Source organism: Oreochromis aureus, linkage group 13 (assembly GCF_013358895.1).
Source record: "Oreochromis aureus strain Israel breed Guangdong linkage group 13, ZZ_aureus, whole genome shotgun sequence".
Lineage (NCBI taxonomy): Eukaryota > Metazoa > Chordata > Actinopteri > Cichliformes > Cichlidae > Oreochromis > Oreochromis aureus.
In genome coordinates, this window is record NC_052954.1 from 7,730,522 (window position 1) to 7,751,931 (window position 21,410).

General features: G+C 39.7%; 1 protein-coding gene across 1 annotated transcript; it reads left to right on the top strand.

Annotated features, from left to right (window-relative positions):
- Positions 1 to 1,638: 1,638 nt before the first annotated feature.
- On the top strand, positions 1,639 to 20,421 carry LOC120443205 (transmembrane protein 254-like). The gene is made up of 4 exons (XM_039621340.1): positions 1,639 to 1,784; positions 18,687 to 18,790; positions 19,347 to 19,406; positions 19,621 to 20,421. Exons 1-4 carry the CDS (start codon positions 1,698 to 1,700, stop codon positions 19,739 to 19,741), a joined length of 372 nt encoding a protein of 123 aa, XP_039477274.1. The 5' UTR covers positions 1,639 to 1,697; the 3' UTR covers positions 19,742 to 20,421.
- Positions 20,422 to 21,410: the final 989 nt, after the last annotated feature.

Sequence of the window (21,410 nt, forward strand, 5' to 3'; positions counted from 1 at the left end):
TCGCTGTTATCACCAGATTTGTAATTAACAGGTTTTACATCAGCACATCAGTTTTCTGAATCCTTGCCAAGTCAGCTAATCTTATCAAGATCCATTCAGGCCTCAGTGCCGCACAGATTAAGCAAACAGCCTGAAGTCCACGTAGCAGCAGAACTTAGCAGCTGATACGAAACATCATTACAATTATGTTAGCTTACCTGGCCTAGCTTCAGGCACTTGAAGCTAACATGCGAGCTAGTCTGTGAATGCTGAGGGTTAGCATGTAGCTAATGTACCTTTGTTTGACCAAGAAGATGTGCCAAACTTACCTCAAAACGTCTTCAAAATGCCTTCAGACAACTTGCAAAGTACTTCTCCTCTGAATTTAAAAAAATAAGTAAATAAAAACAACTAGGGAGAAGTTTTTAAATTGATATAATTATTAACAGTTTGTATGTTCAGGCTAAACTCTGTAGCTTTGTAGATGAGCGATGCCACAAACTTACAAGATATATGTAACATAACAAAATAAACAATAGCATTTGAAACTACAAGAATCAAACTCAAAAGAATTATTTTTTCAACATATTAATGACCACAATTCATTATTGTTTTTGTTAGTTTTATATTACAGTTTGGCTGTTCTGATAATATAATTTATGTTTCCATGGAAACTTTGACTTTATTCAGCATATGTAATTAATTTTTAGGAGGGACCAAAACATGAAAATAACTCACTTTAATGATATTAAGTGGAGATGTTTGGTTATGGACCCGTGTGTGTCTTTAATGAAGCGACACTAAATTAAACTATACTATAGGAACCATGCAATCACTGCACTCTGTAAAAGCTGCAACAAACCTCAGTGAACTGAAGTAATGTTGTAAAGAATAGTGGGTCATAAAGAAAATGATTACTGTGAATTTTTGTTAATCATTGTGGTTCTGCATAAATCATGGGGTAATCTACTGTAGTTTTCACAGGACTGTGGAGAGTCCTTCTTTTCACATAATATTTCATTTTAAATTTCTTCAGTACTACTTGGTATATAGTGACACTTATAGGACTGAAATTTATAAATGCAATTTTTTAAATTCATCATTCAGTCTGAATGATGAATTTAAAACCGTTCAAGGTAATTCTTTCATTCAAAGTAGTGCAAAGCAACCCCAAAACTGTCTTCCTTTTCCCCAAAAATGGATCGTTTAACGTTACGTGTAGATATTCAGGTAGGCAACAGGGACAGAGATGGAGAGAGACAGAGAGGAGGCTTGGGGGTTCGCATCAGTGCGCCCTGGACCCCACAGTTACAGCTGGATACCGAGTGCCGCCTGGTGTCTGAGTGTGAGAGCTCCCCCTCAACCTATTCCTACTTTAACGTAACATCACTTTAACATAACATCACTGCTCAAAGTGGCTGCTCAAACCTCAAACCAAAGGAAATGACCTGGGCTACCGGGTGGACAGTCCGCTGATTAATGAAACTATCCTGTCGACTTAAATTAATTAAAGAAAAAAAAAACATTTTTAAAAGTAAAGCGATAATTGTCATTATTTCAGTAAAATTTTCCCATTTGTGTAATAATCCAAAAAAAAAAAAAAAAAAAAAAAAAAAAGGGAAAAAGAAAAAAGAAAAAAAACCTGCCCGGACGGTTTAAATATCCGGGTTTAATTGTACGGTCATATTTGTACGGGACAACAAGCAGCAGCAGCAGCGATGGCTACAAGTGATGGACGCGATTATTTTCAGAGAACACGTCTCTTCTGGATGGTCACCCTGTCAGTGGCGCTGATATATTTCGCTGTAAGTTCGTTAAATCAGCTGTACTGTGGTACAACTGAGATATTATTACCGTCAGCCTTTTTTCTCTCATTTGTAACTGCTCGCGGAGCCCGTGGAGTTGTGTTGCACAATATGTCCTCCGGGTAATTTTATTTTTCTGAAAATCACTCGGGGCTCGGGGAGAGTTTAGTCCTCCCTGTTGTCGATTGCTGCTTAATTTTTAAATGGGGAAAATGTATAAATATCGGCAGGTTAGTGTATGGAGCCATTGCCAAGGGTGTCTATGTAAAAGCTAATCTTATCGAGGTTCATTCAGTTCTCGGTGTGACACAGGTCAAACAAACAGCTCAAAGTCCACTGTACGGGTTAACACTAGTAGCTGATTCAAAACTCAGTTCAAATTAGCTACGTTAGCTTTCTTTCATTAAGGCTGCCCGCGGTAGTGCTCGGTGAACACTGAGCTGTCACGTACGGGGCGCTACCGCGGTCAAGTGAGCCGTCATTTGTAAGCCGCGGTCAAGCCAGCCGCTTCTTATCCGCCGCATAAATTTCCTTGCGCTTTTACACCAGTCTTTACGGTAGCGCCTTTTCGCTTTATATCCCGATTGAAAGCCTAGAGCCGCGCGCACGTGCACGCGCGCACACAAATTGCAATGGAACAGCCCAATACAACCAAAGTGACAGTCTGGTTGCATATTCAAAAATTCATTAAAAATCATCCTTAGTAGTTGAGGTCCCACTTTCAACACATACCTCCTCTGGGACACCTACTGTACCTCTGTGCCAAGTTTCATACAGATTTACTGTAAAATTCTTCAGATCTTAAAGGAGATTTATATTCAACTCACTACAGTCAATACACTACAATTATGTCATTTTCAAAAATTCATTAAAAATCATCCTGAAGAGTTGATGTCCAACTTTCAACACATCCCTCCTCTGGGACACCTACTGTACCTCTGTGCCAAATATCATCCAAATTTACTGTAATATTACTCAAAAATTAAAGGACATGTATATTTAATTCAGTAAACTTACTTAAATATTGCATCATATTCAAAAATTCATTAAAAATCATCCTGAATAGTTGATGTCCAACTTTCAACACCGTCTTCCTCTGGGCGACCTACTGTACCTCTGTGCCAAGTTACATCTCAATCCGGTGTAATCTTTATCAAAAATTGAAAGAACAATTATTTGTCAAGGCTGGCTGTGTGCCTTTCAAAGTGACACTAAATAACAGAACTCAGGCACATCAGGGAATAATCCAAAAAGCGGTTTCATTAAACAAAAACAACATACAAAATATCCCTAACCCATACTACATAACCTAAAAAGAAACATAGTGGAAACAAAGGGACACTTAGAAGCACAAGAAAACAATACTATACTGAAAGGGCAAGAGACACAGCCCAAACATAATCCACAACTAAAACGCCAAAAGAACAAGTCATCCCACATAGCAGACGGGTCTTGCCTGGATCTGATGTCAAGCTGGCACTGCTGGCTGATTTCTGGCATGGTAAGTGGTATGTCATCCAGATATGGGCCAGGCCTGGCGTAGATGGCACTGTTTATGTGATGGCATGCTATATCTGGCCTGATTGTGGTTCACTGTATGTGGCCCAGGCTCATAGAAAACAGGTCTGGCCCGGATCCGGCATCAAGCTGGCACTTCTGACTGACTGGTGTCATGGCAGGGTGTATGTCAACCAGATGTGGGCCAGGTCTGGCAATGATGGCACTATTTATGTTCCTATTTTCCTGTTTTAGTTAGAAGATCCAAATGCCATGTTGCAATACTACACTGCTGGTAGCCAACGTTTCAAATGCAGGTTTGTCAAGTTTGTGAGTGTACACTTTATCCAAAACATAGTGAGGGTTTACTCATGTTTACCACCTGGTAGCTGTAGCTCAGGAGGTAGGGCAGGTCACCTACTGATCGGAAGGTTAGTGGTTCGATCACTGGCTCCTCCAGTCTGCATGTCAAGAGTGTGAATGTAGTTAGGAAACACTCAGTTTAGAGAAAGTGTGTGAATGTGACATGTTGTATAGAGCACTTTGAGTAATATGGGAGAGTAAAAAAGCACTATATAAGAATCAGTCCATTCACTGTCTGAACAGAGTTTCGTCATGTTACTTTTGCACTATTATGTTCCAGCACATGTTGTTATTACATGGCTTGATTAAGGTACACATTAGGCTGACATCTGGGGCCAGAGCTGAAAGTGTTCTGGGCCAGCAGGGTGTCTGCAACTGGCTTTGTGCTGGCCGATGTGTGGGCCACCTTTGGTAAACCAGATCTGGGCCACCAAAGGGCTGTCATTCTTTGTGGTACACAGGCCATGTGTAAGCACATTGTGGGACAGATCCGGGCCATACCAATTTTGCTATGTGGGAGGAATTATGTAAAAATAGAAACATCATAAAAATGAAAATGAACATAAAGTAAAATGTACTGAAATGAACATCAGTATTGCCATCATTATTTGCTTGGAAAGTCTAAAGTTCCATGGCTTTGAACAGCCAGAGAACGCAATGCCCAGCTTAGAGTGACTAAAAGTAACTTCTTTTAACATTCTGTCATTCTGCTTCTATATCAAAAATCCACTAAAATAGTCATTTGAAAAAAAAATATTCGCCATTTTTCATCAGTTTGGGTTCCTCTGTTTATAGCAATTTTTAGAATAGAATCGAATACCTTTGTCACTATACAGTTGTACAGTGAGATACAGAGCATCTCCTACTCATTGCAAACATGCTGGGGGGCTGGCTCTATCCGCCTTAGTGCAGCTGCCGTACCATACTGTGATGCAATAACTTAGCAGGCTCTCAATGGGCGAGTGGTGGAAGGTCAGCAGAGGATGTCTGGGATGATTGCATTAAAGGCTGAGCTGTAGTCCACGAAGAGCATTCTGACGTAGCTCTGCCGCTGTTCTAGGTGACTCAGCACCGAGTGGAGGGTGATGGCGTCTTCTGTGGATCTGTTTGCGCGGTATGCAAACTGGTGGGGGTCGAATTCTGGGGGGAGGTAATCCTTGGTGTGCCGAAGGACTAGTCTCTCAAAGCATTTCATGATTACCGGTGTGAGGGCCACAGGGCAATAATAGTTCAGGCTGGTGATGGGAGACTTCTTTGGCACTGGGATGATTGTGGCTGATTTTAGACAGGATGGGATGGCTGCTTCATTCAGTGAGAGGTTGAAGATTCTGGTGAAGATGAGGGTGAGCTGGTGGGCACACGCTCTTAGCACTTTACCACGTATTCCGTCTGGACCGGCCGCCTTCCTGGGGTTCACTGCTAGGAGCACACATCTGACATCATGCTCTGTTACAGTGAGTGGAGCAGTGCAGGAACCAGGTGAGGATGAGGATGGGAGCAGGGTTGAGGCAGATGAATGCTGCTGTTGTGGTGTTTCAAAGCGGGCGAAGAAGCTGTTTATTTCCTCTGCTAGCTGCACACTCAGGTTTTCTGTTTTCACAGTTCTGCCTCTGTGGTTTATGATGTCTTGCATTCCCTGCCACACCTCTCGTGTGTTGTTGCTGGACAGGTGGGACCCCTTTTCAGGTCAGCTCGTGCAGACCTGTACAGAGCTCTGTCAACAGACAGACATCGTGGGCTTTGAGGAGTGTGCAGACCTCGCTGGTCAACCAGGGTTTTTGGTTTGGGAAAACCCGAATGCTTTTGTCCACAGTCACATTTGCAATACAGAACTTGATATAGTCCAGTACTGATCCTGTGAAAGTTTCTAATGCAATATATTATACTTTACCAATGTAACACTGCATGCCAAATCAAATTTGAAAATATCTGTGAATTTTGTCTTGAAAAATGCAGGTATCTCTCAGAATTTATTATGTTATCAAAAATGTATTAAAAGTACAAGCATGAAAAAAATACAAGAATGCAATAAAAATATAACCAAACAAGCTTAATTTACAGTTTGAAATACAGAACATAATGAAAATATATAAATAAATACTTGGATATGGGGATTAATAGGTATCAAGAAATGTAAAAACAAATTACATTCTTTCCTCAGTTTCTATTAATAAGAATTAAATTTACATGAAATTATTCAAAATTATATACATTATTCATAAGGTGACAAAGAATTCAGAAACAACACGGAGAATGTCTTGATGCATGCTCAATCATCCAGGTAATTAAATCCCTAAAGTTTGATTCTGTACATCTGGACGTAGTGTTTTCAATGGGAGAAAAGTTTCGTCACTCATCCAAGTGACTTCTGCGGTCTCAGCTGACTGCAGGTTTCCCCTATCTTATAATAACAATAATAATAATAATGATAATAATGATAATAATAATAATAATGGATTGCATTTATATAGCGCTTTTCGAGACCCTCAAAGCGCTTTACAATTCCACTATTCATTCACACACGGGTGGAGACAAGCTACAGTTGTAGCCACAGCTGCCCTGGGGCAGACTGGCTGGCCATCACCAGTAGGTGAAGTGTCTTGCCCAAGGACACAACGACCGAGACTGTGGGAGCAGGAACAAAGCAATTGTATAAAATGAAGTGAGGGAATGGAGCTATAAATAGATCAATATAGAGATATGAAAATAAACTTGTATATAGACATAGGAACACAAGTTTTAACATTAATGTTTCTGGGATATAATAAACAATATAAGCATACAGGTGTCTAAGCAAACATTGTGGTATACAAACTGAGAGAGTGCAGTGAGTCATGTTTATTCTTGTTCAATATGTGTCTGACACAAGTGGATGAATTAAAGTCTGACAGCAGCAGCAACAACAGGCAATGCCTTCCTGATGACTTTCTATCTGTTTAAATCTTTTTCTTTTATGCCTGTATCCCAGCTTGAAGAGTCCTGGACCCTTTTTCTAGTCAGTGGGTGTGCGGGCAGATAACTCTGGCTTGTCACCCAGTTGGATTTCCTGGTATTTGTAAGATGGCACTATCTACAAATCAGGACACATCAACTATGATATTAAAAAAATGACAGGATGACATAGTCCTTGGTCAGTTTACCAAGCATTTCTCAGTTTTGTTCTTTATAGTTCTGGGGTCCGTTCTTCGTACCTCGTTTACTACATCCAAGATCAAATGACACATCCAAGATCAAATCATCGCGCCAACTTTGAGCTCGCTAATCCGGTTCTCCGAACACACCTGTTGTTGACGATTAGTATAGCTGGATGAAGTAATCTGAGATCACTGGGTGGCTTAAAAGGGGCTACGCATCGATAGTAGAAACATTGATCGGCAACCCTTTGATTGGTCGGCGAAGATGTCGAAGGAGTGCGCTCAGTTTTTTTTCGGCAGCAGAGCAAGAACTCTTGATTGAGGGATTTCAGGAGTTTCAGAGTTTAATTAAAACGCAAGGGAACACTGCAAAGGCTGCAAAAGCAAGGAGAGAGGGCTGGCAGAAAGTTGCTGACAAATTAAACTCGTAAGTAATTTATTATATTATATTATATTATATCCTCTTTCACATTAGAGCCACAACAGGACCCACTAGAACATGGGAACAAGTAAAAGTGAAATATAAGAGTATTCTACAGAATGGTAATATTTATCACTTATATTGCTTTTAGTCTCTTGAAAAGAGACCCTGAAATAATCTGTTTGTTTGTTTGTTTATAACAGCAACCAAGAAAAGGGCAGAGCAAATAAAGACAGGTGGTGGTCCTGCACCCCCTCGTTACACCCGGCAGAGGAGCTGGCCCTAGGGTTGAATGCCACCAGACCCATTGTTGAGGGCATCCTGGGGCAGCTCTTCCTTAGACGAGCAGCCGGGGTGCAGTAGCAGCAGCACCTTCATAACTGGTAAATGAGCTCATAATTCTATTTGTACAATGTAAAATATTTGGTTGTTGCCTTAATTAAAATGCTTTTTGTACTGTGACATTTATTGACATTGTGGGTTTTTTTGTGTGTAGTTTCACATAACACTCCATCACTTTTACCTGTTCCCATGCAAGGGGTGACTGAAGCATGCACAGTAAGTTGGGAGATAGATATATATATATATATATATATATCTATCTAGATATAGATATAGAGAGAGAGAGAGAGGGGGGGAGAGAGAGAGAGAGAGAGAGATCTATCTATCTATTATTTTTTTTTATTTATTTTTTTTTTTCTTTATATAATTTATCACTTTTATAGCCGTGGTCTCTCATCTTGATTACACGAAGTAATTTACTATTACTACTCTAAAATATGAATTACATCTGAAATAATCAAATACGTGAAATAGAATGATTAATAGTACATTTACCTTTTTTTAGGAAATGACCTGTATGTATCTGTATGAAATCAATAAAAGAATGAAATACTGCATTATCTTTAGTTGCATTGATAATATTTATTTATGGAAAAACAGTGGAGAAATATCGCTGTTGCTTTCGTATAAATGAAACGGACATACCTGAGTGGCCGCGATCTAATCCTGTTTACATAAAGTAAGCCTGCTCCCAAGCAGGTTTACGCTTACGGATCTGTTGCTATGACAGCAAGTCCCGGATGAGCTTCGGAGAACCGAACGATCCAAGATCACGCGAAATCGTCAACAATCAAATCCAGCTAACTTACTTCGCGAGGTACGAAGAACGGACCCCTGTTCATCATATCATTGTTTGTGAGTCCTGGATTATTTGATGATATGTATACATTATGTATTCTTTTGTTTTCAGTTCCATATTGCTTTTTAGTGTAGTTCTTCTTCAGCATTCCACAAGTGGATGGAACACTTGTGAAAATACTCTAGTGTTAAAGCCAGTCTTGTCTTCATGTCCGTTTATGGTTTTGTCTGTGTCAAGCTCGTGTGTCTTAGTCTGTGTTTTAGTTTGGTGGCCTCTTGTCTCTTTCTTGTGTTGAGTCTTACTTCCACTGTCTTCTTATTCCCAATGTATCCCTGCTGTGTTATGCAGCTGTCTCCAATTCCCCTAATCGCCATCCTATTTATACATTTTGCCAATCTCCCGGTCTGAAGTACATTATTCTATTCTATTCTATTTATACAGTGCCAAATCACAACAACAGTCCCCCTCAAGGTGCTTTATATTGTAAGTTCGATTTTACAATTATACATACAGAGAAAAACACAACAAACATATTATTCCATATAAGCAAGCACTTTAGCGACAGTGTTAAGGAAAAACTCCCCTTTAACAAGAAGAAACTTCCGGCAGAACCAGGCTCAGGGCCATCTGCTGCGACCAGTTGGGGTAAGAGAGAAGGAAGACAGGATAAAAGACATGCTGTGGAAGAGAGCCAGAGATTAATAACAAGTATGATTCAGTGCAGAGAGGTCTATTACCACATAGTGAGGGAGAAAAGTGACTGAAAAGGAAAACTTCAGTGCATCATGGGAATCCCCGGCAGCCCACGTCTATTGCAGCATAACTAAGGGAGGATTCAGGGTCACCTGGTCCAGCCCTAACTATATGCTTTAGCAAAAAGGAAAGTTTTAAGCCTAATCTTGAAAGTAGAGATAGTGTCTGTCTCCCGAATCCAAACTGGAAGCTGGTTCCACAGAAGAGGGGCCTGAAAACTGAAGGCTCTCCCTCCCATTATACTTTTAAATACTCTAGGAACAGCAAGTAGGCCTGCAGTGCAAGAACGAAGTGCTCTAATAGGGTGATATGGTACTATAAGGTCATTAAGATAAGATGGGGCCTGATTATTTAAGACCTTGTATTTTGAATTCAATTCTGGATTTAACAGGAAGCCAATGAACTGAAGCCATTATAGGAGAAATCTGCTTTCTTTCCAGTCCCTGTCAGGACTCTTGCTGCAGCATTTTGGATTAACTGAAGGCTTTTCAGGGAGTTTTTAGGACTTCCTGATAATAATGAATTACAGTAGTCCAGCCTGGAAGTAATGAATGCATGAACTAGTTTTTCAGCATCACTCTGAGACAGGATATTTCTAATTTTAAAGATGTTGCGCAAATGGAAGAAAGCAGTCCTACATATTTGTTTAATATGTGCATTGAAGGACATGTCCTGGTCAAAAATGACTCCAAGGTTCCTCACAGCGTTACTGGAGGCCAAGGTAATGCCATCCAGAGTAAGAATCTGCTTAGATACCATATTTCTAAGATTTTCAGGGCCGAGTACAATAACCTCAGTTTTATCTGAATTAAGAAGCAGAAAGTTAGCAGCCATCCAGGTCTTTATGTCCTTAAGACATTCCTGCAGTTTAACTAATTGGTGTGTGTTACCTGGCTTCATGGACAGATAGAGCTGCGTGTCATCTGCATAGCAGTGAAAATATATGCTATGTCTTCTAATGATACTGCCTAGGGGAAGCATGTATAATGTAAATAGAATTGGTCCTAGCACTGAACCCTGTAGAACTCCATAATTAACCTCAGCATGTGAAGAAGACTCTCCATTTACATGAACGAATTGGAGTCTATTAGATAGATATGATACAAACCACTGCAGCACAGTACCTGTAATACCTACAGCATGTTTTGCAGCCATCTTTCATGGTGTGGTCTGCTGCTGCGGCAGCATCTCTGCTGGGGACAGGAAGAGACTGAACAGGCTGATCCGCAGGGCCAGCTCTGTTCTAGGATGCCCTCTGGACCCAGTGGAGGTGGTGAGTGACAGGAGAATGGTGGCTAAGCTTTCATCCCTCCCACCCCATGCAGGAAACTCTAACAGCACTGAACAGCTCCTTCAGTGGCAGGCTGCGGCACCCACGGTGTGGGACAGAGAGATTTTGCAGGTCTTTCTTCCCTACTGCTGTCAGACTCCACAACAAAGACTTCAACTGATCAAACACACACAAACGAGGTATCTGCTTTAGGCTACGTGTTTGAGAATTATACCACGGGGTCAAGTACTTCTGATTTGAGGCCTTATTTTTCACAGGAGCTACAGTATCCAGTGTCATATGTGGTGAAGAGTCAAAATCAATTCACCTATATATTGTGTATTGTGCCTTAATTAAGTGTTCCCTGGTGTTTCCAAGTTGCAGTGTGTGTTACTACCAGTAAGTTTGGTAGTTCATGAAATAGAAGAGCTTCTGTTCCTGTAATATTGAATGTTGTTTTAAAAGGTGTCCAAAAACAGAAAATAAAGTATTTCAAAAGACAAGGAGTATGTCACAATGAATATATAATTTGAATTTATACAATTCAATTAATTCCGGTGTTAGCAGTTAAATGTTATGTATTTAGCACCAAATCACAACAGCAGTCGCCTAAAGGCACTTTGTTGCTGGGTAAAAACACAACAATAATACAAAGAAAACCCCAACAATTTAATTACCCCATATGAGCTAACATTTAGTGAGAGTGGGAAGGAAAAACTCCATTTGAAGAGATAGAAACATCTGGCAGAAACAGGCTCAAGGAGAGACAGCCATCTACTATGACTGGCTGAGGTTGATGAAAAGGAGACAGGACAACATATATACTGTGCAAGAGAGCAAGAGATACATACTAACTAATGATTAAATGCAGAGAGGTGTATAAACACAGATCGAGCAAAGAAGGAAAAAATTCATACATCACGGGAAGCCCGCAAGAGCCTAGGCTTATTGCAGCACAAATAAGGGAAGATTCAGGGTCACCTGATCCACTCTAACTGTATTATTTATCAAAACTGAATGTTTTAATGCTAATCTCAAAAGCAGAGATGGGTGTTTGTCTTCTGAATTAATATAGAATAGAATAGAATAGAATTCAACTTTATTGTCATTGCACATGTCACAGGTACAAGGCAACGAAATGCAGTTTGCATCCATCCAGAAGTGCTTTAGCCATGATATAGATATATTACTATATATATTAGCAATAATATAGATATGTAAGTATATTACAGAAATGGGTCTATTATGGTATGTTATAATGTACACGGTATGAAGGTATGTTATGAATATGCTATAACTATAAGTATGTACAGGCTGTAGTGAGTACAAGCTATGTACAGGCTATGAACAGGGTATAAATATGAAAAACTATACAGAAATATGAGATATACAGCTATACAGAAATGTGAACTATGCAGGTTATAAACAGTTGTAGAATTAAAAATTATCGTATTGTACAGAATGATGTGAGCTGCATCCACAGAAGAGAGGCCTGAGAGCTGAAGACTCTGATTCCCGTTCAACCTTAAAATTCTATAAGAACCACAAGTACACCTAATACTCATAAATTAAAATCTGGATTTCAAAGCGAGTCAGTGAAGACAAGAAAATATGGCTGAAATATGCTGTCTCTTTATAGTCCCTGTCATGACCAGTGTTGGGTAAGTTACTTTAAATTAGTAACTTAGTTACATTACTAGTTACTTCTCTAAAAAAGTAACTCAGTTACTTCAAGTTACTCGTTACTTTCAAAGTAACTAGTTACTAGGGAAAGTAACTTTGGTTTTACTCAGAATTCTCTTGTTAATGTGTTGCTTCTGTAACTGGATACCCAGCCAGACTGCCAGTCTTCTAGCTTGCTTACTTGCCACAAGTGCACTGTGCCACCTACCAATAGAAAGGAAAAATAATGTGCACATTTCCACGAGAGAAATCACGCCTGGACCGTCGTTGACCGCCGCCATGATTCTAGCCTGCTTTTTACATCCAACACAAAAACTGCAGTCGTGGTGCTTTTGATTGTACTCAGAACTTGGAAATTCTGCCTTCTGAATAGGAAGATGTAGGTAACACCAGACTGCAGATGAGCTGCATACAGAGCTGGACTGGGACAAAACAATCGTCCCGGGCATTTTGACTAGAGACCGCCCACCATTATAGGAAAAATCATAAAGCCTTTGAATGAAAACAAACACTGTTGTGACAGTGATGTACACTGTTCTGATGGTATATATGTATCAATCTATCAATTGTTTGTTGTAAGACTCAGATAATTATTTTTTTTAAAGCGAGACATTTTAAATGAGAATAATAAAGAAAAGTATTTCCTTGTCCCCCGTTTCCCTGTTAATGCCCTACCTGGCCCCTGGCAACACTTTGCTAGATCCGCCCCTGCACAGTTACCAGCTGTCAGCTATGTAGAAAAGGATCCTGGTGTTATTGTCTGTCAGAAACAGTTCATAACTTCCTTCAACTCATTCATGTGACCTAAAAGGTAAACCTGTTTCTCCATCACCTGTTCAGCTCTGATGATTCAGTAAGGACAGCTCCTGGTTTCATCTGCATGTTTCCCTCTCACCAGATAACCAAACCGATATCATGACCAGCAGCTTTACAGCTGTGGCTCCAGCAAACATCAGCTGATACTAGAAATTAATATTAAATAAATTCTAACAACAGCTGATCAAGCTTAAACGTGCTGCTGTTGTTTAACGCGACATCCGCTGGTTTCCTCTTTCTGGCGCAAAGTGGGCGATAAATAAACAAGAGAGAAAAGCCGATCAGCTGATCATTGATCAGTTTCGTGATTGAAGTAGAAACGGGAGAGGATTGAATGAGAGAAGAAGAGGCAGCTGTGCAGCTTCAGCTTTGTGTCTTTTTCATTGTAGCTGAAGTCCGGGACAAACTGTGTTCCTTTTCACCTCAATACGAAACGCGTAATATTTTCTCTGAATACCAGACGATTCTGTTTTTTACGGGACGGTTGGCAACTCTAATAATTAACCGTATGAACAAAATAAAGTTCAACATCAGTAACATAGCACCCACCCAGCTGTATAGAAACTCCGTCATGCTAGCTAGCACGCAGTACGAAAAAGTCAGCACAACGAAAATAAACTCCACCTAAACTTGGTTTATATCTGACCCAGATAGACTGCAGGTCATAACTTCTTACCTGAAGTTCAGTTCACCTGACACGCGGACCGGCGGCCGCTTCGGGTCTCTCCTCTTGCCTCCCTTTTCCTTCATCCACCTGCTGGCTTCCACCACTTGCTAATGTTATTGAATCTGTGGAAGCTCCGCGATATCCACCACACGGAGTAACGAGCCTATCTAAATCCCAGTAACGAGTAACGCGTTCCTGGTTTTGGCATAATAACTAGTTACCGTGCTCGTTACCACAATAATAACGTAGTTACTGTAACGCGTTAGTCCCAACACTGGTCATGACTCTCTCAGCAACACTTTTGATCCATCAATATTAAACAATTATTGATGCAGCGGATTGAGATGAAACCTATTGTATTGACTGTATTGTATTGGATACAAGTTTCTTGTAATTTCTGAGGAATATTACAGTAAATCTGGTTGAAACTTGGCACAGAGGTACAGTAGGTGTCCCAGAGTAGGAATCTGTTGAAAGTTGGACCTCAACTATTCAGAATGATTTTTAATGAATTTTTGAAATTGACACAATTATAGTTTATTAACTGTATTGCATTGGATACAAGTTTCCTGTAATATCTGAGCAATATTACAGTAAATCTGGCTGAAACTTGGCACAGAGGTACAGTAGGTGTCCCAGAGGAGGGATGTGTTGAAAGTTGGACCTCAACTATTCAGGATGATTTTTAATGAATTTTTGAAAAATGACATAATTATAGTTTATTAACTGTATTGCATTGGATACAAATTTCCTGTAATTTCTGAAGAATTCTACAGTAAATCTGGCTGAAACTTGGCACAGAGGTACAGTAGGTGTTCCAGATGAGGGATGTGTTGAAAATGGGACATCAACTACTAAGGATGATTTTTAATGAATTTTTGAAAATTACATAATTGTAGTGTATTGACTGTAGTGAATTGAATATAAATCTCCAGAGGTGGGACCAAGTCATTGTTTTGCAAGTCTCAAGTAAGTCCCAAGTCTTTATCCTCAAGTCACAAGTCAAGTCTCAAGTAAAGTCAAGCAAGTCAGAGTCAAGTCGCAAGTCAAGACAGACAACTTTCAAGTCAAGTCCCAAGTCCGAAACTTTGAATTTCAAGTCCTTTCAAGTCTTTTTTTTAACCCTCTGGGGTCCCGGGTATAATTGGCCGTTCTTGACTACTTTTGATTTTACTTCTATATTTCACTTTTAAAATATGTTTTTCTTGCCTTGTTTGGTATCATTATTTACAGCACAACCTCAAATATCTGAAATTTGAGTTATTTTTTCATTTTGGTATACTATATTAGCACAGTTGATCTAAATTCAGACAAAAATTCAGAATCCGAGTAGAAAAAAGTTATATTTTTTTACATGTTTAACGAATCATTTTCATAACTTGAAATGCAAATAGAAATTGTACATTTCTAAAAATTATGCACAAGTTTTGCAAACAACAAAGTTATATGGTACTATTTACCTAAAAATGCAGCCAAGGCCTCAGGCGTTTTTTATATAACCATTTAAATCTATTTACAGAACAATCAGGTGTGCTGCATCAAATAAGAAGGCACACAAATTATTTGTGCCAGTCCAAAAAATGTAGTTTGTGTTTAGTATAAGACAGAGGAGAACACCACAGGCCTAAACACTGCAGGTCTGACAACTGGAGGTGCAACAGTCCAGTTTTCTATGTGGAGACAGCGTTTACACTGGAATCTGCCTTTGACAGCTTTTTTAGATCAAATATGAAATTCAGCAGTCTAACCGACACACAATACAAAACAATAACTACACAACAAACTAACTATAGCCTCCAAACACGCTAAACGTCACTAATGTCTCACATATGAAAACTCTCTCTCTCTCTTTTTCTTTCGCTCGCCCGCTTTCCGTCGCAGGTGTCACTCCTAAAACTTCCCTTCTCCTAAACAACCAAATGTCACATGTTGCCTTATCATTTTTTTTGATTGGCTGACATGGTAAACTCTAACACCAATAGGGAAGGGGTGTTTTTCTTTTTCACTCGCAAGTGGAGAGCGTATGCTAGGCTGTCTGTAGAAAACGCCGTTTTTGTCTAGCATCCCTGTTGAGAATAACCTTTGCAAATAAACAACAGCTAATAATATAAGATCAAAGTATTTAATTTGATGTATTGACATAAATGACAGAAGAAAAAGGCCATGTATAGCAGGACTACTCAATTACACACTAAGGTGGGCCAGATTTTCTAACCAAAAAAAAATTTTTCCCTGGCTCAGACATGCAAAAGTTAAACACGACCATACACTAATTGCAAATTAAACACAGTGATTTTGAATTGTGATGTGATGGTAAAATAAATATTTGTCAGTCTAAACTGGGTTAAATCTACGGGTTAATGATGGGGAGGAGACGGAGAGAGACTGAGTACAGCTACAGAACCCACCTTCTGAAACGGACCCTGCTCACCATTCACCGACAATTCTGAGCTAACAAGTTGCATGTTATTCTTGGATGCGCTTGCAGGACCGGATTTAAAATAGCATGACAAACATATCATACCTGTTAAAGCCAAACAGTATCATCAACGTAGCCCGAAGAACATTTGCTAATAAGATGAAGTTAGCTAAGTCAGCTGTCTCATCGTAGCAAAAAAAAAAAAGAAAAAAAAAGCACCACCTACCGTTCTTTATGCAACTTCAAATGTCGGACAAAGTTGGAAGTTGTTCCATCTCCGTCTGTGATTCTCTTCTTGCATGTTTTGCATATTGCATTTCGTTTTTGTTGACTACTTAGTAGTTTATGTACCCGAAAGAAATTACTCTTGGAAGCATTTTTGGCTCGAGCGTTTTTGTTCTTGTTTTTTTCAAATCTGGTTAATTTGATTAACCATTTGGTTAATCAAATCTGGGCTGTAGCACAGCGCTGTGCTACAGCCCACGCTCACATACATACGGAGTGTGGTAAGAATGAATGAATGAATAAAGTGAATTAATGGTCCGCACTTTTTATATAATATGTATGTTAAATTTTAGATTTGGGTAAAATATCAAGTCTTTTCAAGTAAACAGGTTCAAGTCCAATTCAAGTCCCAAGTCACTGGTGTAAAAGTCCAAGTCAAGTCACAAGTCTTACAACCTTTGTTCAAGTCAAGTCTAAAGTCATAAAATTAATGACTCGAGTCTGACTCGAGTCCAAGTCATGTGACTCGAGTCCACACCTCTGTAAATCTCCTTTAAGATCTGAAGAATTTTACAGTAAATCTGTATGAAACTTGGCACAGAGGTACAGTAGGTGTCCCAGAAGAGGTATGTGTTGAAAGTGGGACCTCAACTACTAAGGATGATTTTTAATGAATTTTTGAATATGCAACCAGACTGTCACTTTGGTTGTATTGGGCTGTTCCATTGCAATTTGTGTGCGCGCGTGCACGTGCGCGCGGCTCTAGGCTTTCAATCGGGATATAAAGTGAAAAGGCGCTACCGTAAAGACTGGTGTAAAAGCGCAAGGAAATTTATGCGGCGGATAAGAAGCGGCTGGCTTGACCGCGGCTTACAAATGACGGCTCACTTGACCGCGGTGGGGCGCTTAAGCTAACAGATGGGCTGGTTTGTACGTGTTGGGGTTAGCTTGTAGCTAATTAACCTTTTGTTTGGTCAAGAAAATATGGCAAAGTGACCCCAAAGCATTCATGCCTGCTTTCCAAAGTATTGCCATTAAGGAGAAATGACTCAAACTGGGGTAGATGGGAGCATAACCGTTTAAAATGAACAAACAGTACGGTGGCCCTAAGGTGCCAACGGTTCAGAACTAAAAATACGCTAATTTAAATAAGTTCCACTGTGCTGAAATTACTTTTTAATGAAACCTTCTAAAATTGGTTTAAAATTTGGGAGTGTTACTGTTAAACAGAGGAAATGTTATCAACCTGTTGCCAGGTTTGTTTATTTAGGTAAACGACAGGAATGTTGTGGCTACCTACTCTGAAGTGCTTTTTTGTGCCTTTGACAGTGTCACTGTTCTCATATCCATGACTTCTGAAATGGTGTATTTTGCACCTTGGGGCCACCAAATCAAAATATCCCAAGGTTGATTTATCTATAATCAATTCTAGTTCAAGAAACGAGGCTTGCTGTTGAGGGTATTTTGTGGACATCCAAAGTGGGTTCCAGCATCTGTGTTGTTTTTGTGGCCAGAGCCACAGTCAGCCTGACAGGTCAGAGGTGGGAAGAAATGGACAATGGCAGCAGTGTGTTCTATTTGTCAGCTCATGTCTTTAAAAAAAAAGATTTTCATGAATATTTATCATTAAATGAATTAACAGTTAGTTGGAAGCTAAAGATTATATTGTGTAGAGGATCAGTAATTGGATCGGAGACCACAATGATGCCTACACTTGGTTTCCTTTGGTATAACTCAAACAGCCAAACACAGTGAACAGAACTGATTTTCATCTAAAACTGTGACATATTTTACGGCATTTTGCACAAGGCTGCACTTTGTAGTGCATAAATCGGCTACAGTCATGATCTAAACTGCTGGAAAGAGTCATTCATAGCACCCTTCCACAGCAGGAAAATAAAATGATACACTTCATTATTGCCACTGTGGGGTCTTCTCATTAAAACAGCAAGTCATTGCCTGTGAGCACTGAGAGTGTCTGATGTTGGCAACTCTTGTTAATATGGGGACCATGGAGGGGACTTTCAGTGGAAAAAATACGACTTGCTGTGGTCATATGCATGCCATGAAATGAGTATATATCCTACAGTCATTAGAAACAAAGAAGTCTTTGAATAAACTAAAGTTCTCACACAGTACTGAGCAGAAGTCTTGAGCCACCCATCCTTTAAACTTATTTCTTTAATTTTTTATAACACTGGGCCGAAGTATGGCAGTTTACTAAAACGTGCAGACATACATGGAAATGCAGTTTATAGGGCAAAAACAAAGCTTAACTGTAGTCTTCACATTTTGAACTCTCTCGGGCAAGCTTTCATGTGATTTCTTTAAGTAGTCTTTGGGAATAGTTCTCTGGACTTGAAGGACATTCCAAAGGTCTTTTTTGAGCAGGGAAAAAACTTCAAAAGACCTTCAGAATAATTGCTTATTTAAAGATATTGCCCTTCAAAAAATTAGAAGGGAGTTTTGTTTTTTGTATATGGTGTTTTTAAACTCCTTCTTTCTGGTTCCAGTGCACAGTGTTTGCACCAGATGTAGTCCCATTTGAGCTCCTTGGTCCATTTGGCACCTTCTCCAAAAACCTTGCATATAACCATCCTGATCTACTGTACAAAGGGTAAGTAATGCAGCACTGTGAAGCCTGCAAACAAAGAATTCTGGTAATGAGGTTTGCTCATTATAGCTTTTGTAATGCAAGCCAATCACTTTAGGAGATCTAAATATACATTTTTCTAATGATGTGCAAATCACCACGCCCAACCCCCCCCAACCGGCACACGCATGCCACACACGCCCTGCACATGTGGATCGTTGACACCACATTCATAGGTTGCAAATTGATGCTCATGCTGTGGACGGCAATCAGAGCTTAATGTATTGTTGTGGTTTCGGTCACATGACTCAGCTGCTAAGTCGGTCTGTTCAAAGGCAAGGCAGCTGGAAGCCATCATCGAGTCACTGGTGGTTTGAAATCTGAAACGACTGATCAATTTAAGCTTATCAGCACTCGGTGATTAGAACAGCACGAGGGAAAACTTGTTTTCAGACCAGAAAAGTCCTCACTGTTAACTTGTGGGTTTTTCCCCCTTTTGGAAGCATGTGCATTATCCTAGTTTGAAATGTTATCACTGGAGAGTTGAACCTTTTTTCTCCCCCCTCCCCCCCCATTTCAGATGGTGGTTGACCTGTGCTATTCATCTTTCTGAGGCTCTGATTGCACTGAAGTTGTGCAGGTAACAATGCAGGAACCTTAACATCCACTAGGTGGTGCTGAAATCTAATTTTTTAGCCAAATTTCATGTCAACATGTACATTTTTGAATTAAAAAAAAAAAGAAATGGCCATCTGGATTCAAATTGTGCATAATTTTCTGTTTAAGGGTTTAACAACCATTGCGCACATGATGAATCTATTTCCTAAACATACACTGTTAACTTTTTCCTGCAGTAACAAAGGCATCAAGGACATGTCCACTCGGTGCCTTTGGTTTATCCAGACCTTTCTGTTCGGCTTCGCCTCCCTCCACCTGCTAATTAAGTACGACCCAGAGCGTTCCAAGCAGGACTGACCTTACCAGGAGAAGCCTACAGAACAACACATCTGAGTCTAGAGAGCCCTTCTTGGGGCCTCAACTTCTTCCACTGTTCACTTTGATTATAAGATCCTGCTGGAGAGCATGAAATGGAGCAATACTCTTGAGCCTTTTCTTTAATAGTGTTTCTTTTAATAGAATTCCAAAGACATATCTTTGATAGAAATGCTAGAAATTTTCTTACATAGTTTACAGGAATTAAAGATATTTTGTAATAGAGATCACTGTTTCATTCCATATTTTCTAGATTTAAGGGAGAACGGTGCTACCTTTTCAGAAATAATATATTTTAAAGTTTGTCTTGATGATGATAACTAGGGATAAGGGTTATTTAAATATGAGTGTTCTCTTGATGAATTTGAGTGCAGTACATGGAACAAATTTTAGAACAGATTACCTAAAGGTGTTTACATTCAGCCTACGTGGTGCAGTACAGGTGGGTTGGTTTTTGAGGGTTTTCCCTTTTTTCTCAGCTGCTCGGATGAACAGGATGCCTGACACGTTTGCTACAGATGGTATTTTTGCCATCACCCTCAAAAGTGCTCTTGGATTAAATAAAGAGGGGAGCTGCTGTCAAATTTGCCTTTCTCAGATTAAAGTGCTGTGATTCATAGTCTTAATGTTGACACTACAAAATAAAGGATGACTCAACTGAATCCACTGTGGGGTGTTTTCTTTCTTCATTTTTTTTTTTTTAATAGCATTTGTGTGATTTGAGATGAATGAAGTGGTCTCACCGCTTTCTTCAATTCAGATCTATTTATGTAGTGGCAAATCAAAACAGCCCTCAAGGTGCTTTATACTGTGAGGTACGTGCCTTTCAGTAGTCCAGAGAAAACTGCAATTAAATGGGCAGGTATTGGGTAACAATGGGAAGGAAGAACTTAACAGAAGTCTCAAGACAAAAATTTAATGATCTCCTGTTGTGGTGTATAAACATAGGGTATCCTCAATGACCTGCATGATGTTCTGCAGCAGTCTGAAACTATAGCAACATGACAGGGTTCAGGGTCACCTGATCAGCCCCAACTATATACTTGAGTCTCAAAACTTTGCTACAGCGTAAGACTGGATTTTGTGGATCCTTTACCCAAAACTAAATCCACATGTAAACACACATCGTGACAAGATTCCCAGAGGCTATAACATTTTTTTTTTCCCCACCTTTACCAAAAGTTCCTTAAACTGACCAAGGCTCATATTTCATGTGAAAAGTGTTCGAGATGAATCCAACCGTTACCATTTAGAGTCTCAATTATCTATAGAAAGACTCAGACACTTCAAACCATGTGGTGCAAGTTTTGCCTTTGGTTTGGTAGAGAGTGTGCCGTCTACTGTGAGAGAACCTGCCTAAGAAAGGTTGTTGGTGCCCCCCCATGTCAGCAGTTTCTGAAAGAAACTCCATTATGACCATCAGTTAGCCAAAGGAAAACCATGCTCAGTCTAAGATGAAGGCCCATCATGACAAAAAGACTGTTTTCAGGACTCTTTAAACAGGTGAGAACACTTTTTGGTCCAGCTTGCAAGCACAGTTTGCTGGATCCTGCCTAGTAAGTTATGTAATCCAAATAACTAGGATCTGCCATATGAACATGTTGAAATGTTACTTTCCAAGAAAGCCCGGCTGCTCCACTATCACTGTGTG

What these genes read in the sequence shown, in the direction of transcription:
- LOC120443205 (XM_039621340.1), top strand. Translation starts at nt 1,698, where the DNA reads ATGGCTACAAGTGATGGACGCGATTATTTTCAGAGAACACGTCTCTTC. An exon ending in TGGCGCTGATATATTTCGCT is followed by an intron (nt 1,785 to 18,686) that starts GTAAGTTCGTTA and finishes TTCTGGTTCCAG; the next exon opens with TGCACAGTGTTTGCACCAGA. An exon ending in ATTGCACTGAAGTTGTGCAG is followed by an intron (nt 19,407 to 19,620) that starts GTAACAATGCAG and finishes TTTTTCCTGCAG; the next exon opens with TAACAAAGGCATCAAGGACA.